Raw genomic sequence first — 25,068 nt, 5'->3', positions numbered from 1 at the left:
AAGAACTGCCTGCTCCAACCAATCTCTTTTCCGCTTTTCTTGGCCGCTGCGGAAAATGTTTTAATGTGACGCAAACCGGAAGTGCATTCCCAAAGAAGGGATTAGGGGGCGGGGTCAAGATTAATTGTTAATGTGTGACTAAACTATCTTGCTGAACGTAAACACAACCCTAGAAGAAGACTGGTTGAAGATCTGGTTTACATACTTGGTGGACCAGTCTGCCTGCGGGAATGCTCAATCCTCAAAGATCTTTATCTGAACTACCAAAGATGTCGGGGCCAAGCCAAGCCGAGAGGGCTGTTTTGGTAAGCAAAACTGGAAGGGTCGGGATCATGACAAGCTAGCTAACAACATAAATGGGTTAACCTTGGCTCGCTAGTTATTCACCGACGTCTAGCTAGCTATTTTTCTAGACAACTATTGATTGTTATTATGAGTGTATATATTTTCTCATGCCATCTTCTTGCTTGATTAAACGGGACATTAAGGACACCTGCTCTGTCCATGACATAGCTTTCACCTGGTCAGTCTATGATCTCTTGTCATTTGTTAAATCCTCTTCAACCGGTGTAGACGAAGGGGAGGACTGAGACCGGTTAATAAGGACTTTTTAGACTTGAGAGATGGATTGTGTATGTGTGCCATTCAGAGGCTGAATGGGCAAGACAAAATATTGAAGTGCCTTTTGAACGGGGTAGGGTAGTAGGTGCCTGGTGCACCGATTTGTGTCAAGGACTGCAAAGCTACTGGGATTTTCCACGCTCAACAGTTTCCTGTGTGGATCAAGAATGGTCCTCCAGCCAACTTGACACAACTGTGGGAAGCATTGGAGTCAACATGGAAGTCAGCATCCCTGTACGACTCAATATTAGGACGGCGTCCTTAATGTTTTCTACACTCAATGCCGTAGCGCCTGACAGTGCCAAGAATGTAACTGCTCTGCTGCCTTGCGTAAGCAAACTCTGTTCTGCTGGTTGTCAATGACAACGTGATGTACAGTATGATCCAAGTCCTCGTAATAGTCACATTGAATGATTGTCACATTTACAGCCTTCGATGGGTGAGGTCACTGCTGCCCTGCCAACCCCATATATCTAGCCTTCTGTACACAGCTCGACCTATAGATCCATAGGTGTCAAGTGTCACATTCAGTCCTCAAGGGTGGGCTTCATCCAAGAGAGAAGATATGAGAAGATATATGCAGGGCTAGCTAGTATACAGAAGCAGGTCTCTTAAAGGTACTGGTATGTATGTAGATACACAGGCACAAGAGCAACATGTCTCTGCTTCCTGTCAGATGACATTTCTACCATCGTGTTAGAATGATTCCGTCTAATTCTATGATTCCTGCATTCAGGGAAGTAGAACCACAGCATTCTCAGAATACCCGTGGAATTCTAATTGGAACCACGATAATGTGATCATTCTAGAACAGAATAAGCCTATCTATCCTTATCTCTGCTGACCACCACAATAACTATCTTGTTTGTCTCCTCTCGCTCTCTTTCACCCCTCTCTCGTTCTCTCCTTCCCTTCAGGAGGAGGAGTTTAACTGGTTGCTGAAAGAGGAGGTCCATGCTGTTTTGAAGCAGCTCCAGGATATACTGAAGGTAAATATTAGCTCTGGGGTGAAGTTTCTCTTTTGTACAGATCTAAGATCAGCTTCTCTCTCCCTATCCTCCCCTTACCGTTAGTGGGGGAAAATCCCAAACTGATCCAAGATCAGCGTCTACAATCGTGGCCAAAAGTTTTGAGAATGACACAAATATTAATTTTCACAAAGTCTGCTGCCTCAGTTTGTATGATGGCAATTTGCATATACTCCAGAATGTTATGAAGAGTGATCAGATGAATTGCAATTAATTGCAAAGTCCCTCTTTGTCATGCAAATGAACTGAATCCCCCAAAAACATTTCCACTGCATTTCAGCCCTGCCACAAAACGACCAGCTGACATCATGTCAGTGATTCTCTCATTAACACAGGTGTGAGTGTTGACGAGGACAAGGCTGGAGATCACTCTGTCATGTTTGAATAACAGACTGGAAGCTTCAAAAGGAGGGTGGTGCTTGGAATCATTGTTCTTACTCTGTCATCCATGGTTACCTGCAAGGAAACATGTGCCATCATCATTGCTTTGCACAAAATGGTATTCACAGGCAAGGATATTGCTGCCAGTAAGATTGCACTTAAATCAACCATTTATCGGATCATCAAGAACTTCAAGGAGAGCGGTTCAATTGTTGTGAAGAAGACTTCAGGGCGCCCAAGAAAGTGCAGCAAGCGCCAGGACCGTCTCCTAAAGTTGATTCAGCTGCGGGATCGGGTCACTACCAGTACAGAGCAGGAATGGCAGCAGGCAGGTGTGAGTGCATCTGCACACACAGTGAGGCGAAGACTTTTCGAGGATGGCCTGGTGTCAAGAAGGGCAGCAAAGAAGCCATTTCTCTCCAGAAGAAACATCAGTGACAGACTGATATTCTGCATTAGGTACAGGGATTGGACTGCTGAGGACTGGGGTAAAGTCATTTTCTCTGATTAATCCCCTTTCCCATTGTTTGGGGCATCCGGAAAAAAGCTTGTCCGGAGAAGACAAGGTGAGCGCTACCATCAGTCCTGTGTCATGCCAATAGTAAAGCATCCTGAGACCATTCATGTGTGGGGTTGCTTCTCAGCCAAGGGACTGGGCTCACTCACTATTTTGCCTAAGAACACAGCCATGAATAAAGAATGGTACCAACACATCCTCCTGAGAGCAACTTCTCCCAACCATCCAGGAACAGTTTGAAGACGAACAATGCCTTTTCCAGCATGATGGAGCACCTTGCCATAAGGCAAAAGTTTGCCATAAAACTAAGTGGCTCGGGGAACAAAACATTGATATTTTGGGTCCATGGCCAGGAAACTCCCCAGAGCTTAATCTCATTGAGAACTTGTGGTCAATCCTCAAAGGGCGGGTGGACAAACAAAAACCCACAAATTCTGACAAACTCCAAGCATTGATTATACAAGAATGGGCTGCCATCAGTCAGGATGTGGCCCAGAAGTTAATTGACAGCATGCCAGGGTGGATTGCAGAGTCCTTGAAAAAGAAGGGTCAACACTGCAAATATTGACTCTTTGCATCAATCAACTTCATGTAATTGTCAATAAAAGCCTTTGACACTTATGAAATGCTTGTAAATATACTTCAGTATTCCATAGTAACATCTGACAAAAATATCTAAAGACACTGAAGCAGAAAAATAATATTTGTGTCATTCTCAAAACTTTTGGCCACGACTGTAGGATCAACCTCACCCAACAACTAAGTATTGGCTCCATGGGATCAAAGAGCTCTGATCACCACACAAGACTGTCACTGTGGTGTCTTAACACTGCTGAGTTGTCAATATTGGGTTGGACCTAGCTGTGGTACACTGACCCCATAGCCATCGATTGGACCTAGCTGTGGTACACTGACCCCATAGCCATCGATTGGACCTAGCTGTGGTACACTGACCCCATAGCCATCGATTGGACCTAGCTGTGGTACACTGACCCCATAGCCATCAAGGAGGATCCTATAAGAGGAGATTATCATGACTAAGGATAAACCATGTAGAACAATTGCATTCCAAGACATTTTAACTTTGGCTAGGTTGTTGTGTAACTAAATTCTTCAAATGTTGTTTGATTGTCAGAGTTGATTGCTATTTGTACTCACGCTTCTCAAGACATTTTATTGAATTACTGATGGAGATATTTACAGTGCTGTAACTAGATTGTGTACAGCTTTATTATACTGAACCAAAATATAAACGCAACATGCTGCAATTTCATAGATTTTTACTGAGTTACAGTTCATATGAGGAAATCAGTCAAATGAAATATATTGATTAGGCCCTAATCTATGGATGTCACATGACTGGGAATACAGATATGCATCTGTTGGTCACACATACCTTGCAAAAAAAATTGGGCCTCACAATGGGCCTCACAATGGGCCTCACAATGGGCCTCACAATGGGCCTCACAATGGGCCTCACAATGGGCCTCACAATGGGCCTCACAATGGGCCTCAGGACCTCGTTTACGGTCTTTTTGTGCATTCAAATTACCATAGATTAAAATGCAGTTGTGTTTGTTGTCCGTAGCTTATGCCTGCCCATACCATAACCCCACTGTCACCATGGGGCACTCTGTTCACAACGTTGATATCAGCGAACCGCTCGCCCACACAACGCCATACACGTGGTCTGCGGTTGTGAGGCCGGTTGGACGCACTGCCAAATGCTCTAAAACGAGGTTGGAGGTGGCTTATAGTAGAGAAATGAACATTCACTTTTCTGGCAACATCTGGTGGACATTCCTGCAGTCAGCATGCCAATTGCACACTCCCTCAACTGGAGACATCTGTGGCATTGTGTTGTGTGACACAACTGCACATTTTAGAGTGGTCTTTTATTGTCCCCCAGCACAAGGTGCACCTGTGTAATGGTTATGCTGTTTAATCAGCTTCTTGATATGCCACACCTGTCAGGTGGATGGATTATCTTGGCAAAGGAGAAATGCTCACTAACAGGGATGTAAACAAGTTTGAGCACAATTTTATTTCAGCTCATGAGACATGGGACCAACACTTTACATGTTGAGTTTATATTTTTGTTCAGTGTAGATTGTGTCCTATATAACTAGATTGTGTCCTATATAACTAGATTGTGTCCTATATAACTATTGTGTCCTATATAACTAGATTGTGTCCTATATAACTAGATTGTGTCCTATATAACTAGATTGCGTCCTATATAACTAGATTGCGTCCTATATAACTAGATTGCGTCCTATATAACTAGATTGCGTCCTGTATAACTCGATTGCGTCCTGTATAACTCGATTGTGTTCTATGTTTATGTCACCAGGAGGCATCCAGGAGGTTCTCCATTCCCACCCCAGGACTGGAGAACCAACTGAAACAGGAGAACTTCATCCTGGGCAGCTCAACGTAAGTCTTGGAGGGATTCATTCGTTGATTTGATTGGTTAATTGATCAGTTGGGTGATTTGATTGGTTAATTGATCAGTTGGGTGATTTGATTGGTTAATTGATCATTTGGGTGACTTTTGATTATTTTATTAGCCATTTTAAAAACATTAAAATGTGTCTCCTTGATTCATAGCAATACAATACACAATGTAAGACAGAAAACATGAATATAATGTAGATTATAAGAAACCCTGTCTAGTCCAGCCTAACGAAGACCTGTTAACACATGACATAGATTAGAAACGCATGACATAGATTAGAAACGCATGACATAGATTAGAAACGCATGACATAGATTAGAAACGCATGTCGGATTATGTTATTTACCTTTACATTCCTTCTGGGGGCAACAGGTAGCCTAGTGGTTAGAGGGGCGGCAGGTAGCCTAGTGGTTAGAGGGGCGGCAGGTAGCCTAGCGGTTAGAGGGGCGGCAGGTAGCCTAGCGGTTAGAGGGGCGGCAGGTAGCCTAGCGGTTAGAGGGGCGGCAGGTAGCCTAGCGGTTAGAGGGGCGGCAGGTAGCCTAGCGGTTAGAGGGGCGGCAGGTAGCCTAGCGGTTAGAGGGGCGGCAGGTAGCCTAGCGGTTAGAGGGGCGGCAGGTAGCCTAGCGGTTAGAGGGGCGGCAGGTAGCCTAGCGGTTAGAGGGGCGGCAGGTAGCCTAGCGGTTAGAGGGGCGGCAGGTAGCCTAGCGGTTAGAGGGGCGGCAGGTAGCCTAGCGGTTAGAGGGGCGGCAGGTAGCCTAGCGGTTAGAGGGGCGGCAGGTAGCCTAGCGGTTAGAGGGGCGGCAGGTAGCCTAGCGGTTAGAGGGGCGGCAGGTAGCCTAGCGGTTAGAGGGGCGGCAGGTAGCCTAGCGGTTAGAGGGGCGGCAGGTAGCCTAGCGGTTAGAGGGGCGGCAGGTAGCCTAGCGGTTAGAGGGGCGGCAGGTAGCCTAGCGGTTAGAGGGGCGGCAGGTAGCCTAGCGGTTAGAGGGCGGCAGGTAGCCTAGCGGTTAGAGGGGCGGCAGGTAGCCTAGCGGTTAGAGGGGCGGCAGGTAGCCTAGCGGTTAGAGGGGCGGCAGGTAGCCTAGCGGTTAGAGGGGCGGCAGGTAGCCTAGCGGTTAGAGGGGCGGCAGGTAGCCTAGCGGTTAGAGGGGCGGCAGGTAGCCTAGCGGTTAGAGGGGCGGCAGGTAGCCTAGCGGTTAGAGGGGCGGCAGGTAGCCTAGCGGTTAGAGGGGCGGCAGGTAGCCTAGCGGTTAGAGGGGCGGCAGGTAGCCTAGCGGTTAGAGGGGCGGCAGGTAGCCTAGCGGTTGGAGCAGGCAGCCTAGCGGTTTAGAGGGGCGGCAGGCAGCCTAGCGGTTTAGAGGGGCGGCAGGCAGCCTAGCGGTTTAGAGGGGCGGCAGGCAGCCTAGCGGTTTAGAGGGGCGGCAGGCAGCCTAGCGGTTTAGAGGGGCGGCAGGCAGCCTAGCGGGTTAGAGCGTTGGGCCAGTAACTGAAAGGTTGCTAGATAAAATCCCCGAGCTGACAAGGTAAAAATCTGTCGTTCTGCCCCTGAACAAGGCAGTTAACCCCCTTGCTCCTAGACAGTCAATGTAAATAAGAACAAATTCTTAACTGCCTTGCCAAGTTAAATAAAGGTCAAATAAAAAATATATATTAAAATTCTCACACAACATGCATAACCAAATCAAGTTATTTTCTAATGGTCTTTTTTGAGGGGTGATGTGATTCAATCTATAGAGCACGAATATAGGCTTATTATGGATGCCTTGTTGCACCTATTTAAAGTTCAGAAGCCAGTCCCAACATGTCGTGTGTGTGTGTGTGTGTGTGTGTGCTTCAGGTCAATGGCTGTATGTGTCTTGGTGGAGGGAAAACTCCCGTCTGTTAACATTTTGTTATAGTGGAGGGCTTGTTTATACATTACACAACCTTCTGTTTACAGACACCATCAACAACACCTTTCTAATCTGCCGGGACTTGAGTCTATGACAAGGTGACATTATGACATAGGACTCAGGTCAACCGTAGTGTAGTGTGTAGGGGACAGGGTTCTGTCTGGGACTTCCACAGTGTCGTTATGACATAGGACTCAGGTCAACAGTAGTGTGTAGGGGATAGGATTCTATCTGGGACTTCCACAGTGTCATTATGACATAGGACTCAGGTCAACAGTAGTGTGTAGGGGACAGGGTTCTATCTGGGACTTCCACAGTGTCATTATGACATAGGACTCAGGTCAACAGTAGTGTGTAGGGGATAGTGTTCTGTCTGGGACTTCCACAGTGTCGTTATGACATAGGACTCAGGTCAACAGTAGTGTGTAGGGGACAGGGTTCTATCTGGGACTTCCACAGTGTCATTATGACATAGGACTCAGGTCAACAGTAGTGTGTAGGGGACAGGGTTCTATCTGGGACTTCCACAATGTCATTATGACATAGGACTCAGGTCAACAGTAGTGTAGTGTGTAGGGGACAGGGTTCTATCTGGGACTTCCACAGTGTCATTATGACAGTCTTGTGAGTCCTGCTGTCTTGTCTTCACAGCATGGACCAGGTGAAAGGAGTACTGACTCTCCAGGGAGAAGCCCTGACTCAAGCTGTGAGTGTCTTCTTCCTCTGGTTCTAGACTGTTCTCTGTAAACATTCTCACCGGCAGTGTTTGACTGTGTTTTAGTAGAGAGAACATGTTACAATGTCAGGTTCTGTCTGTAATGTGTTTGATTGCTTTGTCTTCGCAGGACATCAATCTGAAAACTGCTAAAAGCAACCAAGTGATGCATTTCACATTCAGGGATGATAAGCACTGGAAATTACAACAGGTACTGTGTGTGTGTGGTTTCAAGTTGTAATGTCATGTGCACAAGTACAGTGAAATGCCTTTGTTGCAACCTCTAAACCAAGAATCATCAACTAGATTCAGTCACAACTTTTTCTTGAGACGATGGTCGGGAGTCAGAACAAAATAAAACCAATATTTATAGATTGCGAATTGACCGCAAGAAGCCTAAACAGATATAATATTAGACTAAAACATAATCATTTAAAACCTCGATTACATTTGGGGACATGGCCCTGCGTAGGGGGTCTTTCAGATGGGACGTTTAAAATGGGTGTCCTGACTCTCTGTGGTCATTAAAAATCCCATAGCATTTAATGTCAGAGTAGGGGTGTACACCCTGGTGTCATGGTGAAATACCCAACCTGGCCACATTCCTAAATTCCCATCTCTCCCTCAGATCTAATAAAACTGTCTCTGTCCCTGTTTCTCCCTCAGATCTAATAATACTGACTCTGTCCCCGTCTCAGATCTAATAATACTGACTCTGTCCCCGTCTCAGATCTAATTATACTGACTCTGTCCCCGTCTCAGATCTAATTATACTGACTCTGTCCCCGTCTCAGATCTAATAATACTGACTCTGTCCCTCCATCAGATCTAATAATACTGACTCTGTCCCTGTCTCAGATCTAATAATACTGACTCTGTCCCCGTCTCAGATCTAATAATACTGACTCTGTCCCCGTCTCAGATCTAATAATACTGACTCTGTCCCCGTCTCAGATCTAATAATACTGACTCTGTCCCCGTCTCAGATCTAATAATACTGACTCTGTCCCCGTCTCAGATCTAATAATACTGACTCTGTCCCTCCATCAGATCTAATAATACTGACTCTGTCTCTCCCTCAGATCCAGGATGCTAGGAACCATGTGAATCAGGCTCTGCAGCTGCTGAGTGGTAGAAATGAGAGCTACCACTTTAAGACTGGGGCTGAGGTCAACAAGGTAGGAACACACACACAGCTACCACTTTAAGACTGGGGCTGAGGGTAATGAGGTTAGTTTCCACCAGGGAAAACAGTGATAATTACTGTCAGAAATAAACTGCTTTCTGTGTCATAGCGGAGCTATCAGATATAGCGGAGCTAACAGATATAGCGGAGCTAACAGATATAGCGGAGCTAACAGATATAGCGGAGCTAACAGATATAGCGGAGCTAACAGGGAAGTGGTTTTCCTCTATATTCTATGTCAACACTACACATCATTAGTCTACACTACACATCATTAGACTACACTACACATCATTAGTCTACACTACACATCATTAGTCTACACTACACATCATTAGTCTACACTACACATCATTAGTCTACACTACACATCATTAGACTACACTACACATCATTAGTCTACACTACACATCATTAGTCTACACTACACATCATTAGTCTACACTACACATCATTAGTCTACACTACACATCATTAGTCTACACTACACATCATTAGTCTACACTACACATCATTAGTCTACACTACACATCATTAGTCTACACTACACATCATTAGTCTACACTACACATCATTAGTCTACACTACACATTAGTCTGCACTACACATTAGTCTGCACTACACATCATTAGTCTACACTACACATCATTAGTCTACACTACACATCATTAGTCTACACTACACATCATTAGACTACACTACACATCATTAGACTACACTACACATCATTAGACTACACTACACATCATTAGACTACACTACACATCATTAGACTACACTACACATCATTAGACTACACTACACATCATTAGACTACACTACACATCATTAGACTACACTACACATCATTAGACTACACATCATTAGTCTACACTACACATCATTAGTCTACACTACACATCATTAGACTACACTACACATTATTACACTACACATCATTACACTACACTACACATCATTAGACTACACATCATTAAACTACACCTTTGCTCCACCAAGTACCCGTTCATTACCTAGAACAACTTTCCCATCCCAGAGTGCATCTCTTCATTTCCTCTATCTCAGGTTGTGTTTGTTCCCAGTTGATGACTGTAGTTGATGATGACTGTAGTTGATGATGACTGAGGATGTCGTTGTTGTAGCTGATGGACGCGGTGATGCTCCAGCTGACCAGGGCTCGTAACCGCCTCACCACTCCGGCAGCTATGACCCTGCCGGAGCTGGCCACCAGCGGCCTCATGGTGAGTCTGTCATAGGTTATAGGTCATAGCAGAGAAACTGGTCTCGCCATCTACTATATGCAATTTACATCACAATGACCTCCTCTCCTCTCCCTCTCCTCTCCCTCTCCTCTCCCTCTCCTCTCCCTCTCCTCTCTCTAGAAAATGTTCACTCCTCCAATGCCAGGCGATGTGATGGTGAACTTCTATATCAACCTGAGTAAGCTGTGTCTGACTGTCTACCAGCTGCACGCAATGCAGCCCAACACCACCAAGGTACACACTCACACACTCATGCAGATACAGTCTGCGGATCAAATCCATCCCTGAGACAACTTTCCCAACAAGATCACAGCTGTTAGTTCTGTAATCACAATGTGGTATTGTGAAGATGCATCAGTTTGTCTACCTGTGGTGTTTCAACAGAACTTCAAGCCATCTGGAAGCTCCGTGTTACACAACCCCGGAGCCATGTTGTAAGTTCTGCTTGATATAACACTTCACATCATGTCGGTCACTAACATTCAGATGGGCTGTCTGGGGTCAGTACAGGATCTTTTCATGTCCGTTTCATATCTGGTTGATGTGAAGATATTCGTGTCTCTCTCACAATACTAACTACCGTTTTTATTGTTTTTAATTAATTTTTTTGTCACTAGTCAGCTGCATAGTAAATTATGCTTGTTGGGTCTAACCCTGGGTCCTCTCATTTCTGAACACTTTCACACACACAGTTCCCAACTTGTTTAAACACACAGTGCCATTTCCAATACATCCAACTGCTTTCTTGTTGTCGTTTTATTGTTGACCTCTTTCCCTGCTGTCTCCCCCAGCGAGCTGAACAATGCTAAGTTTGAGGTGAGCCAGGTTCACAAGGTGGAGTGTGTTGTCCCCTGGCTCAACAACACCCTGATTTTCTTCACCATCTCACTGCAGCTCTGTCAGCAGCTCAAGGACAAGGTGGGTGACGTCTGTGGGCAGCAGGACACTTTTTTCCAACACTCCCCATTGGTCCACAGAATACACTGAAGTGAATGAGTAGCTGCGGTATTGACATAGATTCAGGCTGTGGGTCAGTTGGTATGAAGTAGATTATTCACCTTGTTCAAGTGTGTCCGTAAACTAAAGAAATGTCAGAAAAGAGAAGACAGGGAGAGCTGTTTAGCTTCTGTGAAGAAGTTCTAAATGGTATGAAAAGTTGCTCATTGGAAACAAGAGTCTAAATCATGCTTCTACACCTGCATTGCTTGCTGTTTGGGGTTTCAGGCTGGGTTTCTGTACAGCACTTTGAGATATCAGCTGATGTACGAAGGGCTATATAAATACATTTGATTTGATTTGAAATCGACTGAGAAACAGAGAAGTTGTGGCGTATATCCCAGAAAACCATCAAATCTGAAAGCTTATGTGCAACACAAAGCCAAGGCACTTCTTTTGTGATCTATATTAGAAAGCCTGTATTATATTATTGGTTTACTGGTTTACTGGTTTACTGTGACACATTAACTGGATTTTCCTCCTCTTCCTCCTTCTAGATTTCCGTCTTCTCTAGTTTCTGGAACTACCGACCGTACTAACCTCCTGCAGCTAGCTGCCCATCAGAATGCCTAGGTGTTCTAAACCTCCTGCAGCTAGCTGCCCGTCAGAATGCCTAGGTGTTAGCTGACCGTCAGAATGCCTAGGTGTTCTAACCTCCTGCAGCTAGCTGACCGTCAAAATGCCTCGGTGCTAGCTGACCGTCAGAATGCCTCGGTGTTCTAACCACCTGCAGCTAGCTGACCGTCAGAATGCCTCGGTGTTCTGTCCTCCTGCAGCTAGCTGACCGTCAGAATGCCTAGGAGTTCTGTCCTCCTGCAGCTAGCTGACCGTCAGAATGCCTCTGTGTTCTGTCCAAATCCTTCACACAAACCAACCCAGATAAAAGGGATGTCTTGAAAATATTGTCTGAATTGAAGTGGGTTTTGTTTGTATAATTTACAAGAGAACAGCCGGATCAAAGTCCATATACATTACCAGTGTTTAGTATTCCAGGGTTTAGGGCCCATCCATGTGTTACAGCTGCTTTAAATCAGTCCCAAATCAACCCCTACACCCTAACCCCTAGACTACACTCCCTACTTGTGAAGAAAGTATAGGGCTAAGCAATATGGTGGGGCTACTATCCAATACATTCAGTGTTTCCCCTAGTTGGGGGTCGTTAGCGCAATGATTAGAAGTCTATGGGAATGAATATAGGGGAAACACTGCATGACTAGAAGTCTATGGGAATGAATATAGGGGAAACACTGCATGACCAGAAGTCTATGGGAATGAATATAGGGGAAACACTGCATGACTAGAAGTCTGGGAATGAATATAGGGGAACACTGCATTCTGATCTAGACAAGTAGGGACTAGGGGTTGATTTAGGATTGGGTGCATGTATCTCTTTGTGTGTCATCTGTTGTATAGTACTAACTAACTTGGACCTCCCTGTTGTATAGTACTAACTAACTTGGACCTCCCTGTTGTATAGTACTAACTAACTTGGACCTCCCTGTTGTATAGTACTAACTAACTTGGACCTCCCTGTTGTATAGTACTAACTAACTTGGACCTCCCTGTTGTATAGTACTAACTAACTTGGACCTCCCTGTTGTATAGTACTAACTAGGACCTCCCTGTTGTATAGTACTAACTAGGACCTCCCTGTTGTATAGTACTTACTAACTTGGACCTCGTTATGAATCAATGGATCAGCTTGTTGTTTTAGTCTGAAACACTTCTCTCGTTACTGAACTAACGTTCCTTAACTTGTAAGGTTTCTGACTCTATATTCTTTGGAATTCCGCTTTTATGTCAAGTGTAAAGGAAAACAGACATTCCCAGCTTTTGAAGGGTAAACGTTCATGCCTCCTCAACAATAAGCTGTTATTGTATCAGTTAATTTTAATGTTTTTATTTATTCAATTGTTTTATTTTTGCACTTATGTTACTTTGCCTTTGATTCCCTGTGAAGTGAAGATCCATTCCAATGTTGAACAAACAATTATTACTGCAAGTGTTTAAGAATCTATTTAGAGATGTGTTGAATATGTTGTGGACCATATGATCTATTATCTGTGCAATAAAGATGTTATACGGGAGTGTTCGGTCAGTCAATCGGGGACAGATTCAATACAAAATATGATTTAATCATTTGAATGATACAATGTACATGTTTCAACATTGAATTATATTGTTAATATAATTAACTACATTAAAGTCATTGAATCAATACTACTACATCATTCCTCATTACATACACTTAAGAAGTTAAGTTTAAAGTACACAGCTTTGATTCCACTACATAAAGAGTTGGTGCCTAGTTTTTTTCATGAACTGTTAGTGAAAGCCCTTTTATCTTCTGGTTGTGACACTCGGTGACTGTTTTCACCTTCCTCTCCTTTCTGGCATCCTAGCAACAACCGCTAGCCGTGCAGGGAACAAGTAAACAAACTGATTCATATGACCTCCAATGACATTAGACGGCAGCTAAACCGGGTTACCACAGGGAGTGCAACATTTTCCAACAGTCAAAAGTAAATAGATGGAACCAGAATGAAAACAAGTTATACAACTCTTGGTTTGGCACACAGATTAAAAGTGCAAATTTTAAAGTGCATCGGAAAAATATGAATAAAATGTATTATAAAAAGGACTAATCAATTTTCTAAGTGTCGTCATTGTGGAATCTTCAATCCTGTTCCAAGTTCCTTTCAGGTCTCCATTCCAAAGTTTTCATGACCCACTTTGTGTCTTCTCGGCTGTTGGGAAACACAGAGAGAGAGGAAACACACAGAGAGAGGAAACACACAGAGAGAGGAAACACAGAGAGAGAGGAGGGGAAATCATGTATCTTTCAACACATCTTTATTCAGAGGAAATGCAGTGAACGCTTGTCTGACACAGACTCCTTGATACAGCCATGTTAAATCTGGTCACACTAAAACAGACCCTCTATTGTAGGATGTGACTGACTCAAACGGATGGGTCTTCACCATGATACAAGACAGGATAGAGTCTGAATGACCATGATACAAGACAGGATAGAGTCTGAATGACCATGATACAAGACAGGATAGAGTCTGAATGACCATGATACAAGACAGGATAGAGTCTGAATGACCATGATACAAGACAGGATAGAGTCTGAATGACCATGGCAGGATAGAGTCTGAATGACCATGATACAAGACAGGATAGAGTCTGAATGACCATGATACATGATAGGATAGAGTCTGAATGACCATGGCAGGATAGAGTCTGAATGACCATGATACAAGACAGTATAGTCTGAATGACCATGATACATGACAGGATAGAGTCTGAATGACCATGATACAAGACAGGATAGTCTGAATGACCATGATACAAGACAGGATAGTCTGAATGACCATGATACAAGACAGGATAGTCTGAATGACCATGATACAAGACAGGATAGAGTCTGAATGACCATGATACAAGACAGGATAGAGTCTGAATGACCATGATACATGATAGGATAGTCTGAATGACCATGATACATGACAGGATAGAGTCTGAATGACCATGGCAGGATAGAGTCTGAATGACCATGATACAAGACAGGATAGAGTCTGAATGACCATGATACAAGACAGGATAGAGTCTGATTGACCATGACAGGATAGAGTCTGAATGACCATGGCAGGATAGAGTCTGAATGACCATGATACAAGACAGGATAGTCTGATTGACCATGACAGGATAGAGTCTGAATGACCATGATACAACACAGGATAGAGTCTGAATGACCATGATACAAGACAGGATAGAGTCTGAATGACCATGATACAAGACAGGATAGAGTCTGAATGACCATGATACATGATAGGATAGAGTCTGAATGACCATGATACAAGACAGGATAGAGTCTGAATGACCATGATACAAGACAGGATAGAGTCTGAATGACCATGATACATGATAGGATAGAGTGAATGACCATGATACATGACAGGATAGAGTCTGAATGACCATGATACATGGCAGGATAGAGTCTGAATGACCATGATACATGACAGGATAGTCTGAATGACCATGATACAAGACAGGATAGAGTCTGAATGACCATGATACAACACAGGATAGAGTCTGAATGACCATGATACAAGACAGGATAGAGTCTGAATGACCATGATACAAGACAGGATAGAGTCTGAATGACCATGATACATGATAGGATAGAGTCTGAATGACCATGATACAAGACAGGATAGAGTCTGAATGACCATGATACAAGACAGGATAGAGTCTGAATGACCATGATACATGATAGGATAGAGTGAATGACCATGATACATGACAGGATAGAGTCTGAATGACCATGATACATGGCAGGATAGAGTCTGAATGACCATGATACATGACAGGATAGTCTGAATGACCATGATACAAGACAGGATAGAGTCTGAATGACCATGATACAAGACAGGATAGAGTCTGAATGACCATGATACAAGACAGGATAGAGTCTGAATGACCATGATACAAGACAGGATAGAGTCTGAATGACCATGATACATGATAGGATAGAGTCTGAATGACCATGATACAAGACAGGATAGAGTCTGAATGACCATGATACATGATAGGATAGAGTGAATGACCATGATACATGACAGGATAGAGTCTGAATGACCATGATACATGGCAGGATAGAGTCTGAATGACCATGATACATGGCAGGATAGAGTCTGAATGACCATGATACATGACAGGATAGTCAATGACCATGATACATGACAGGATAGTCAATGACCATGATACAAGACAGGATAGAGTCTGAATGACCATGATACAAGACAGGATAGAGTGAATGACCATGATACAAGACAGGATAGAGTCTGAATGACCATGATACATGACAGGATAGAGTCTGAATGACCATGATACATGACAGGATGGAGTCTGAATGACCATGATACAAGACAGGATAGAGTCTGAATGACCATGATACATGACAGGATAGAGTCTGAATGACCATGATACAAGACAGGATAGAGTCTGAATGACCATGATACAAGACAGGATAGAGTCTGAATGACCATGATACAAGACAGGATAGAGTCTGAATGACCATGAAACAAGCCAGGATAGAGTCTGATTGGCCATGACAGGATAGAGTCTGATTGGCCATGACAGGATAGAGTCTGTTTGACACATGACAGGATAGAGTCTGTTTGACACATGACAGGATAGAGTCTGATTGGCCATGACAGGATAGAGTCTGAATGACCATGATACATGACAGGATAGAGTCTGAATGACCATGATACATGACAGGATAGTCTGAATGACCATGATACAAGACAGGATAGTCTGAATGACCATGATACAAGGCAGGATAGAGTCTGAATGACCATGAAACAAGCCAGGATAGAGTCTGATTGGCCATGACAGGATAGAGTCTGATTGGCCATGACAGGATAGAGTCTGATTGGCCATGACAGGATAGAGTCTGTTTGACACATGACAGGATAGAGTCTGATTGGCCATGACAGGATAGAGTCTGAATGACCATGATACATGACAGGATAGAGTCTGAATGACCATGATACATGACAGGATAGTCTGAATGACCATGATACAAGACAGGATAGTCTGAATGACCATGATACAAGACAGGATAGAGTCTGAATGACCATGATACAAGACAGGATAGAGTCTGAATGACCATGATACATGACAGGATGGAGTCTGAATGACCATGATACAAGACAGGATAGAGTCTGAATGACCATGATACATGATAGGATAGTCTGAATGACCATGATACATGACAGGATAGAGTCTGAATGACCATGGCAGGATAGAGTCTGAATGACCATGATACAAGACAGGATAGAGTCTGAATGACCATGATACAAGACAGGATAGAGTCTGATTGACCATGACAGGATAGAGTCTGAATGACCATGGCAGGATAGAGTCTGAATGACCATGATACAAGACAGGATAGTCTGATTGACCATGACAGGATAGAGTCTGAATGACCATGATACAAGACAGGATAGAGTCTGAATGACCATGGCAGGATAGAGTCTGAATGACCATGATACAAGACAGGATAGAGTCTGAATGACCATGATACAAGACAGGATAGAGTCTGAATGACCATGATACATGATAGGATAGAGTCTGAATGACCATGATACATGACAGGATAGAGTGAATGACCATGATACATGACAGGATAGAGTCTGAATGACCATGATACATGGCAGGATAGAGTCTGAATGACCATGATACATGACAGGATAGTCTGAATGACCATGATACAAGACAGGATAGAGTCTGAATGACCATGATACATGACAGGATAGAGTGAATGACCATGATACATGGCAGGATAGAGTCTGAATGACCATGATACATGACAGGATAGTCAATGTCCATGATACATGACAGGATAGAGTCTGAATGACCATGATACAAGACAGGATAGAGTGAAATACCATGATACAAGACAGGATAGAGTCTGAATGACCATGATACATGACAGGATAGAGTCTGAATGACCATGATACATGACAGGATGGAGTCTGAATGACCATGATACAAGACAGGATAGAGTCTGAATGACCATGATACATGACAGGATAGAGTCTGAATGACCATGATACAAGACAGGATAGAGTCTGAATGACCATGATACAAGACAGGATAGAGTCTGATTGACCATGACAGGATAGAGTCTGAATGACCATGGCAGGATAGAGTCTGAATGACCATGATACAAGACAGGATAGTCTGATTGACCATGACAGGATAGAGTCTGAATGACCATGATACAAGACAGGATAGAGTCTGAATGACCATGGCAGGATAGAGTCTGAATGACCATGATACAAGACAGGATAGAGTCTGAATGACCATGATACAAGACAGGATAGAGTCTGAATGACCATGATACATGATAGGATAGAGTCTGAATGACCATGATACATGACAGGATAGAGTGAATGACCATGATACATGACAGGATAGAGTCTGAATGACCATGATACAAGACAGGATAGAGTCTGAATGACCATGATACAAGACAGGATAGAGTCTGAATGACCATGATACATGATAGGATAGAGTCTGAATGACCATGATACATGACAGGATAGAGTGAATGACCATGATACATGACAGGATAGAGTGAATGACCATGATACATGGCAGGATAGAGTCTGAATGACCATGATACATGACAGGATAGTCAATGACCATGATACATGACAGGATAGTCAATGACCATGATACAAGACAGGATAGAGTCTGAATGACCATGAAACAAGCCAGGATAGAGTCTGATTGGCCATGACAGGATAGAGTCTGATTGGCCATGACAGGATAGAGTCTGTTTGACACATGACAGGATAGAGTCTGTTTGACACATGACAGGATAGAGTCTGATTGGCCATGACAGGATAGAGTCTGAATGACCATGATACATGACAGGATAGTCTGAATGACCATGATACAAGACAGGATAGTCTGAATGACCATGATACAAGACAGGATAGAGTCTGAATGACCATGAAACAAGCCAGGATAGAGTCTGATTGGCCATGACAGGATAGAGTCTGATTGGCCATGACAGGATAGAGTCTGATTGGCCATGACAGGATAGAGTCTGAATGACCATGATACATGACAGGATAGAGTCTGAATGACCATGATACATGACAGGATAGAGTCTGAATGACCATGATACAAGACAGGATAGTCTGAATGACCATGATACAAGACAGGATAGAGTCTGAATGACCATGATACAAGACAGGATAGAGTCTGAATGACCATGATACATGACAGGATGGAGTCTGAATGACCATGATACAAGACAGGATAGAGTCTGAATGACCATGATACATGACAGGATAGTCAATGACCATGATACAAGACAGGATAGAGTCTGAATGACCATGATACAAGACAGGATAGAGTGAAATACCATGATACAAGACAGGATAGAGTCTGAATGACCATGATACATGACAGGATAGAGTCTGAATGACCATGATACATGACAGGATGGAGTCTGAATGACCATGATACAAGACAGGATAGAGTCTGAATGACCATGATACAAGACAGGATAGAGTCTGAATGACCATGATACAAGACAGGATAGAGTCTGAATGACCATGATACAAGACAGGATAGAGTCTGATTGACCATGACAGGATAGAGTCTGAATTACCATGGCAGGATAGAGTCTGAATGACCATGATACAAGACAGGATAGTCTGATTGACCATGACAGGATAGAGTCTGAATGACCATGATACAAGACAGGATAGAGTCTGAATGACCATGGCAGGATAGAGTCTGAATGACCATGATACATGACAGGATAGTCTGAATGACCATGATACAAGACAGGATAGAGTCTGAATGACCATGATACATGACAGGATAGAGTGAATGACCATGATACATGGCAGGATAGAGTCTGAATGACCATGATACATGACAGGATAGTCAATGACCATGATACATGACAGGATAGTCAATGACCATGATACAAGACAGGATAGAGTCTGAATGACCATGATACAAGACAGGATAGAGTGAATGACCATGATACAAGACAGGATAGAGTCTGAATGACCATGATACATGACAGGATAGAGTCTGAATGACCATGATACATGACAGGATGGAGTCTGAATGACCATGATACAAGACAGGATAGAGTCTGAATGACCATGATACATGACAGGATAGAGTCTGAATGACCATGATACAAGACAGGATAGAGTCTGAATGACCATGATACAAGACAGGATAGAGTCTGAATGACCATGATACAAGACAGGATAGAGTCTGAATGACCATGATACATGATAGGATAGAGTCTGAATGACCATGATACATGACAGGATAGAGTGAATGACCATGATACATGACAGGATAGAGTCTGAATGACCATGATACATGGCAGGATAGAGTCTGAATGACCATGATACATGACAGGATAGTCTGAATGACCATGATACAAGACAGGATAGAGTCTGAATGACCATGATACATGACAGGATAGAGTGAATGACCATGATACATGGCAGGATAGAGTCTGAATGACCATGATACATGACAGGATAGTCAATGTCCATGATACATGACAGGATAGAGTCTGAATGACCATGATACAAGACAGGATAGAGTGAAATACCATGATACAAGACAGGATAGAGTCTGAATGACCATGATACATGACAGGATAGAGTCTGAATGACCATGATACATGACAGGATGGAGTCTGAATGACCATGATACAAGACAGGATAGAGTCTGAATGACCATGATACATGACAGGATAGAGTCTGAATGACCATGATACAAGACAGGATAGAGTCTGAATGACCATGATACAAGACAGGATAGAGTCTGATTGACCATGACAGGATAGAGTCTGAATGACCATGGCAGGATAGAGTCTGAATGACCATGATACAAGACAGGATAGTCTGATTGACCATGACAGGATAGAGTCTGAATGACCATGATACAAGACAGGATAGAGTCTGAATGACCATGGCAGGATAGAGTCTGAATGACCATGATACAAGACAGGATAGAGTCTGAATGACCATGATACAAGACAGGATAGAGTCTGAATGACCATGATACATGATAGGATAGAGTCTGAATGACCATGATACATGACAGGATAGAGTGAATGACCATGATACATGACAGGATAGAGTCTGAATGACCATGATACAAGACAGGATAGAGTCTGAATGACCATGATACAAGACAGGATAGAGTCTGAATGACCATGATACATGATAGGATAGAGTCTGAATGACCATGATACATGACAGGATAGAGTGAATGACCATGATACATGACAGGATAGAGTGAATGACCATGATACATGGCAGGATAGAGTCTGAATGACCATGATACATGACAGGATAGTCAATGACCATGATACATGACAGGATAGTCAATGACCATGATACAAGACAGGATAGAGTCTGAATGACCATGAAACAAGCCAGGATAGAGTCTGATTGGCCATGACAGGATAGAGTCTGATTGGCCATGACAGGATAGAGTCTGTTTGACACATGACAGGATAGAGTCTGTTTGACACATGACAGGATAGAGTCTGATTGGCCATGACAGGATAGAGTCTGAATGACCATGATACATGACAGGATAGTCTGAATGACCATGATACAAGACAGGATAGTCTGAATGACCATGATACAAGACAGGATAGAGTCTGAATGACCATGAAACAAGCCAGGATAGAGTCTGATTGGCCATGACAGGATAGAGTCTGATTGGCCATGACAGGATAGAGTCTGATTGGCCATGACAGGATAGAGTCTGAATGACCATGATACATGACAGGATAGAGTCTGAATGACCATGATACATGACAGGATAGAGTCTGAATGACCATGATACAAGACAGGATAGTCTGAATGACCATGATACAAGACAGGATAGAGTCTGAATGACCATGATACAAGACAGGATAGAGTCTGAATGACCATGATACATGACAGGATGGAGTCTGAATGACCATGATACAAGACAGGATAGAGTCTGAATGACCATGATACATGACAGGATAGTCAATGACCATGATACAAGACAGGATAGAGTCTGAATGACCATGATACAAGACAGGATAGAGTGAAATACCATGATACAAGACAGGATAGAGTCTGAATGACCATGATACATGACAGGATAGAGTCTGAATGACCATGATACATGACAGGATGGAGTCTGAATGACCATGATACAAGACAGGATAGAGTCTGAATGACCATGATACAAGACAGGATAGAGTCTGAATGACCATGATACAAGACAGGATAGAGTCTGAATGACCATGATACAAGACAGGATAGAGTCTGATTGACCATGACAGGATAGAGTCTGAATTACCATGGCAGGATAGAGTCTGAATGACCATGATACAAGACAGGATAGTCTGATTGACCATGACAGGATAGAGTCTGAATGACCATGATACAAGACAGGATAGAGTCTGAATGACCATGGCAGGATAGAGTCTGAATGACCATGATACATGACAGGATAGTCTGAATGACCATGATACAAGACAGGATAGAGTCTGAATGACCATGATACATGACAGGATAGAGTGAATGACCATGATACATGGCAGGATAGAGTCTGAATGACCATGATACATGACAGGATAGTCAATGACCATGATACATGACAGGATAGTCAATGACCATGATACAAGACAGGATAGAGTCTGAATGACCATGATACAAGACAGGATAGAGTGAATGACCATGATACAAGACAGGATAGAGTCTGAATGACCATGATACATGACAGGATAGAGTCTGAATGACCATGATACATGACAGGATGGAGTCTGAATGACCATGATACAAGACAGGATAGAGTCTGAATGACCATGATACATGACAGGATAGAGTCTGAATGACCATGATACAAGACAGGATAGAGTCTGAATGACCATGATACAAGACAGGATAGAGTCTGAATGACCATGAAACAAGCCAGGATAGAGTCTGATTGGCCATGACAGGATAGAGTCTGATTGGCCATGACAGGATAGAGTCTGAATGACCATGACAGGATAGAGTCTGAATGACCATGATACATGACAGGATAGTCAATGACCATGATACATGACAGGATAGTCAATGACCATGATACAAGACAGGATAGAGTCTGAATGACCATGATACAAGACAGGATAGAGTGAATGACCATGATACAAGACAGGATAGAGTCTGAATGACCATGATACATGACAGGATAGAGTCTGAATGACCATGATACATGACAGGATGGAGTCTGAATGACCATGATACAAGACAGGATAGAGTCTGAATGACCATGATACATGACAGGATAGAGTCTGAATGACCATGATACAAGACAGGATAGAGTCTGAATGACCATGATACAAGACAGGATAGAGTCTGAATGACCATGAAACAAGCCAGGATAGAGTCTGATTGGCCATGACAGGATAGAGTCTGATTGGCCATGACAGGATAGAGTCTGAATGACCATGACAGGATAGAGTCTGAATGACCATGACAGGATAGAGTCTGAATGACCATGACAGGATAGAGTCTGAACCAGGCTAAAGATACCAACAGATCTGGGACCAGGCTATATATATATATATATATATCAACAGATCTGGGACCAGGCTATAGATACCAACAGATCTGGGACCAGGCTATAGATACCAACAGATCTGGGACCAGGCTATAGATACCAACAGATCTGGGACCAGGCTATAGATACCAACAGATCTGGGACCAGGCTATATACACCACACATTTCTCACAGAAACAGGCCATTACATTTTATTGATTTATTGCTACATTACCTGTTCATCACAGCAACAGCAGCAGCAACATCGGATCAGAACCAGGACAACAAGCAGCAGAACCATGCCTGAAAGGATCAAGGTGGACAGTCAATTGTGTGTGTGTGTGTGTGTGTGTGTGTGTGTGTGTGTGTGTGTGTGTGTGTGTGTGTGTGTGTGTGTGTGTGTGTGTGTGTGTGTGTGTGTGTGTGTATTCCTACCGATGAAGATGAAGAAGACAGCGAAGGAGGCGATGTCCCAGTCAGACTGGAACAGCTGTTTAGACTGCAGTCTGGACACCACGTCTGTAAACTGATCCTTAAACTCTTCCTGTAGGCTCCTCTGGTCCATGGCTATAGCTGGGCTAGAATTAGTCTCAGTAAGGGTTCACACTCTGGAGAAGAACAGTATAGGGTTTATTATGATTATAAAATACAGGACACACTGGGAGAAGAGACGTGGTTCTGATATAGACTACAAGGTTTCTCTGGTCCATAACTGTACCAGTCAGGGTTAGTACAGGACCCACTGGGAGAAGAGACGTGGTTCTGATATAGACTACAAGGTTTCTCTGGTCCATAACTGTACCAGTCAGGGTTAGTACAGGACCCACTGGGAGAAGAGACGTGGTTCTGATATAGACTACAAGGTTTCTCTGGTCCATAACTGTACCAGTCAGGGTTAGTACAGGACCCACTGGGAGAAGAGACGTGGTTCTGATATAGACTACAAGGTTTCTCTGGTCCATAACTGTACCAGTCAGGGTTAGTACAGGACCCACTGGGAGAAGAGACGTGGTTCTGATATAGACTACAAGGTTTCTCTGGTCCATAACTGTACCAGTCAGTGTTAATACAGGACACACTGGGAGAAGAGACATGTGTGGTAATTCTCTATAGACAATTACAATGCACCTGGCTGGCTGACTATGTCGGTCTATAAAGTAGGCCTAAAATATACAAACCAATATGTTATTTCATTGTAAGGGAGATCATACTGCATTTTGAATGTACTTCATAAACTGGATCAGAGTTCAGCGTACCTGCTCTGCCCTAGACACAGTACTTTTCTCCTGATCACTTTCACATAGACTACTATGATGAGATATAGATCAACTAGCCAAATACAGACTCTATTTTACATCTAAAAATGACACTATTTGCTTTTAACTTCTTTAACACAAGACCAACATCATTATCGTTGTTTGACTGACTGTGACATCTTGATGAATTACAGCCTCAGACTTTCACTTTTAAAGAATATTCCAAGATTACCTATATATCTGACTTCACTTGAACATAAACAATTACAGTAAACTCATATTTTCGGTAGTAATCAAACACGTTTCTATATATTTTTCCGAAGTTCTTTGTACCTGTAACTCGAACAAGCTCCAGTTTTTTGTTCTCTCTTCTTCCGGGTACCTGCCCGACTGACGCACCTGTCGCCGTGGGAGTCACTGTACACTGATTTGCATGGGGGCAAGGGTAGGTCGTTTGAATCCTGTTTCATTTCCTCCGAGTAGATCTAAAGGTGTCTCGTGATCATGGACTTACCGTATGTGAGAGATACTGCCAGTCATTTCCACCATTGCTCTTGAACATGTCTTTTCAAAGGAAACTTGTATGATGTGACTGGAGGAAATAAAGTCAGAACAATT

At 43.2% G+C, this 25,068-nt stretch overlaps 2 protein-coding genes across 5 annotated transcripts; one reads left to right on the top strand and one right to left on the bottom strand.

Annotated features, from left to right (window-relative positions):
• The first annotated feature begins 70 nt into the window (after positions 1 to 70).
• Positions 71 to 13,273, top strand: LOC116371032 (protein rogdi homolog). Of its 2 annotated transcripts, none has more exons than XM_031819944.1 (11): positions 71 to 305; positions 1,539 to 1,610; positions 4,901 to 4,983; positions 7,546 to 7,600; positions 7,740 to 7,820; positions 8,692 to 8,787; positions 9,938 to 10,036; positions 10,178 to 10,291; positions 10,442 to 10,491; positions 10,849 to 10,975; positions 11,551 to 13,273. In XM_031819944.1, the coding sequence occupies exons 1-11, from the start codon at positions 231 to 233 to the stop codon at positions 11,590 to 11,592; spliced, it is 894 nt and encodes a 297-aa protein (XP_031675804.1). In that variant the 5' UTR covers positions 71 to 230; the 3' UTR covers positions 11,593 to 13,273. The 2 variants fall into 2 exon arrangements, with proteins under 2 accessions (XP_031675804.1, XP_031675803.1); XM_031819943.1 differs by having other exon boundaries at positions 293 to 951; positions 11,551 to 13,271.
• smim22 (small integral membrane protein 22) lies at positions 13,168 to 25,046 on the bottom strand. Of its 3 annotated transcripts, XR_004208840.1 has the most exons (5): positions 24,965 to 25,046; positions 24,784 to 24,874; positions 23,630 to 23,772; positions 23,430 to 23,497; positions 13,168 to 13,800 (listed from the first exon to the last, which is right to left on the bottom strand). XR_004208840.1 is itself a non-coding variant. In XM_031819945.1 (4 exons), the coding sequence occupies exons 1-4, from the start codon at positions 24,918 to 24,920 to the stop codon at positions 13,753 to 13,755; spliced, it is 396 nt and encodes a 131-aa protein (XP_031675805.1). In that variant the 5' UTR covers positions 24,921 to 24,953; the 3' UTR covers positions 13,168 to 13,752. The 3 variants fall into 3 exon arrangements, 2 of the variants coding, with proteins under 2 accessions (XP_031675805.1, XP_031675806.1); XM_031819945.1 differs by lacking the exon at positions 24,965 to 25,046 and having other exon boundaries at positions 24,784 to 24,953; XM_031819946.1 differs by lacking the exon at positions 24,965 to 25,046 and having other exon boundaries at positions 23,630 to 23,802; positions 24,784 to 24,894.
• Positions 25,047 to 25,068: the final 22 nt, after the last annotated feature.

The sequence above is a fragment of the Oncorhynchus kisutch genome, unplaced genomic scaffold (genome assembly GCF_002021735.2).
Source record: "Oncorhynchus kisutch isolate 150728-3 unplaced genomic scaffold, Okis_V2 scaffold2905, whole genome shotgun sequence".
NCBI classification, from domain to species: Eukaryota; Metazoa; Chordata; class Actinopteri; order Salmoniformes; family Salmonidae; genus Oncorhynchus; species Oncorhynchus kisutch.
Note: the sequence above shows the minus strand (reverse complement) of the source record. Positions and strands in the feature narration are given on the sequence as shown.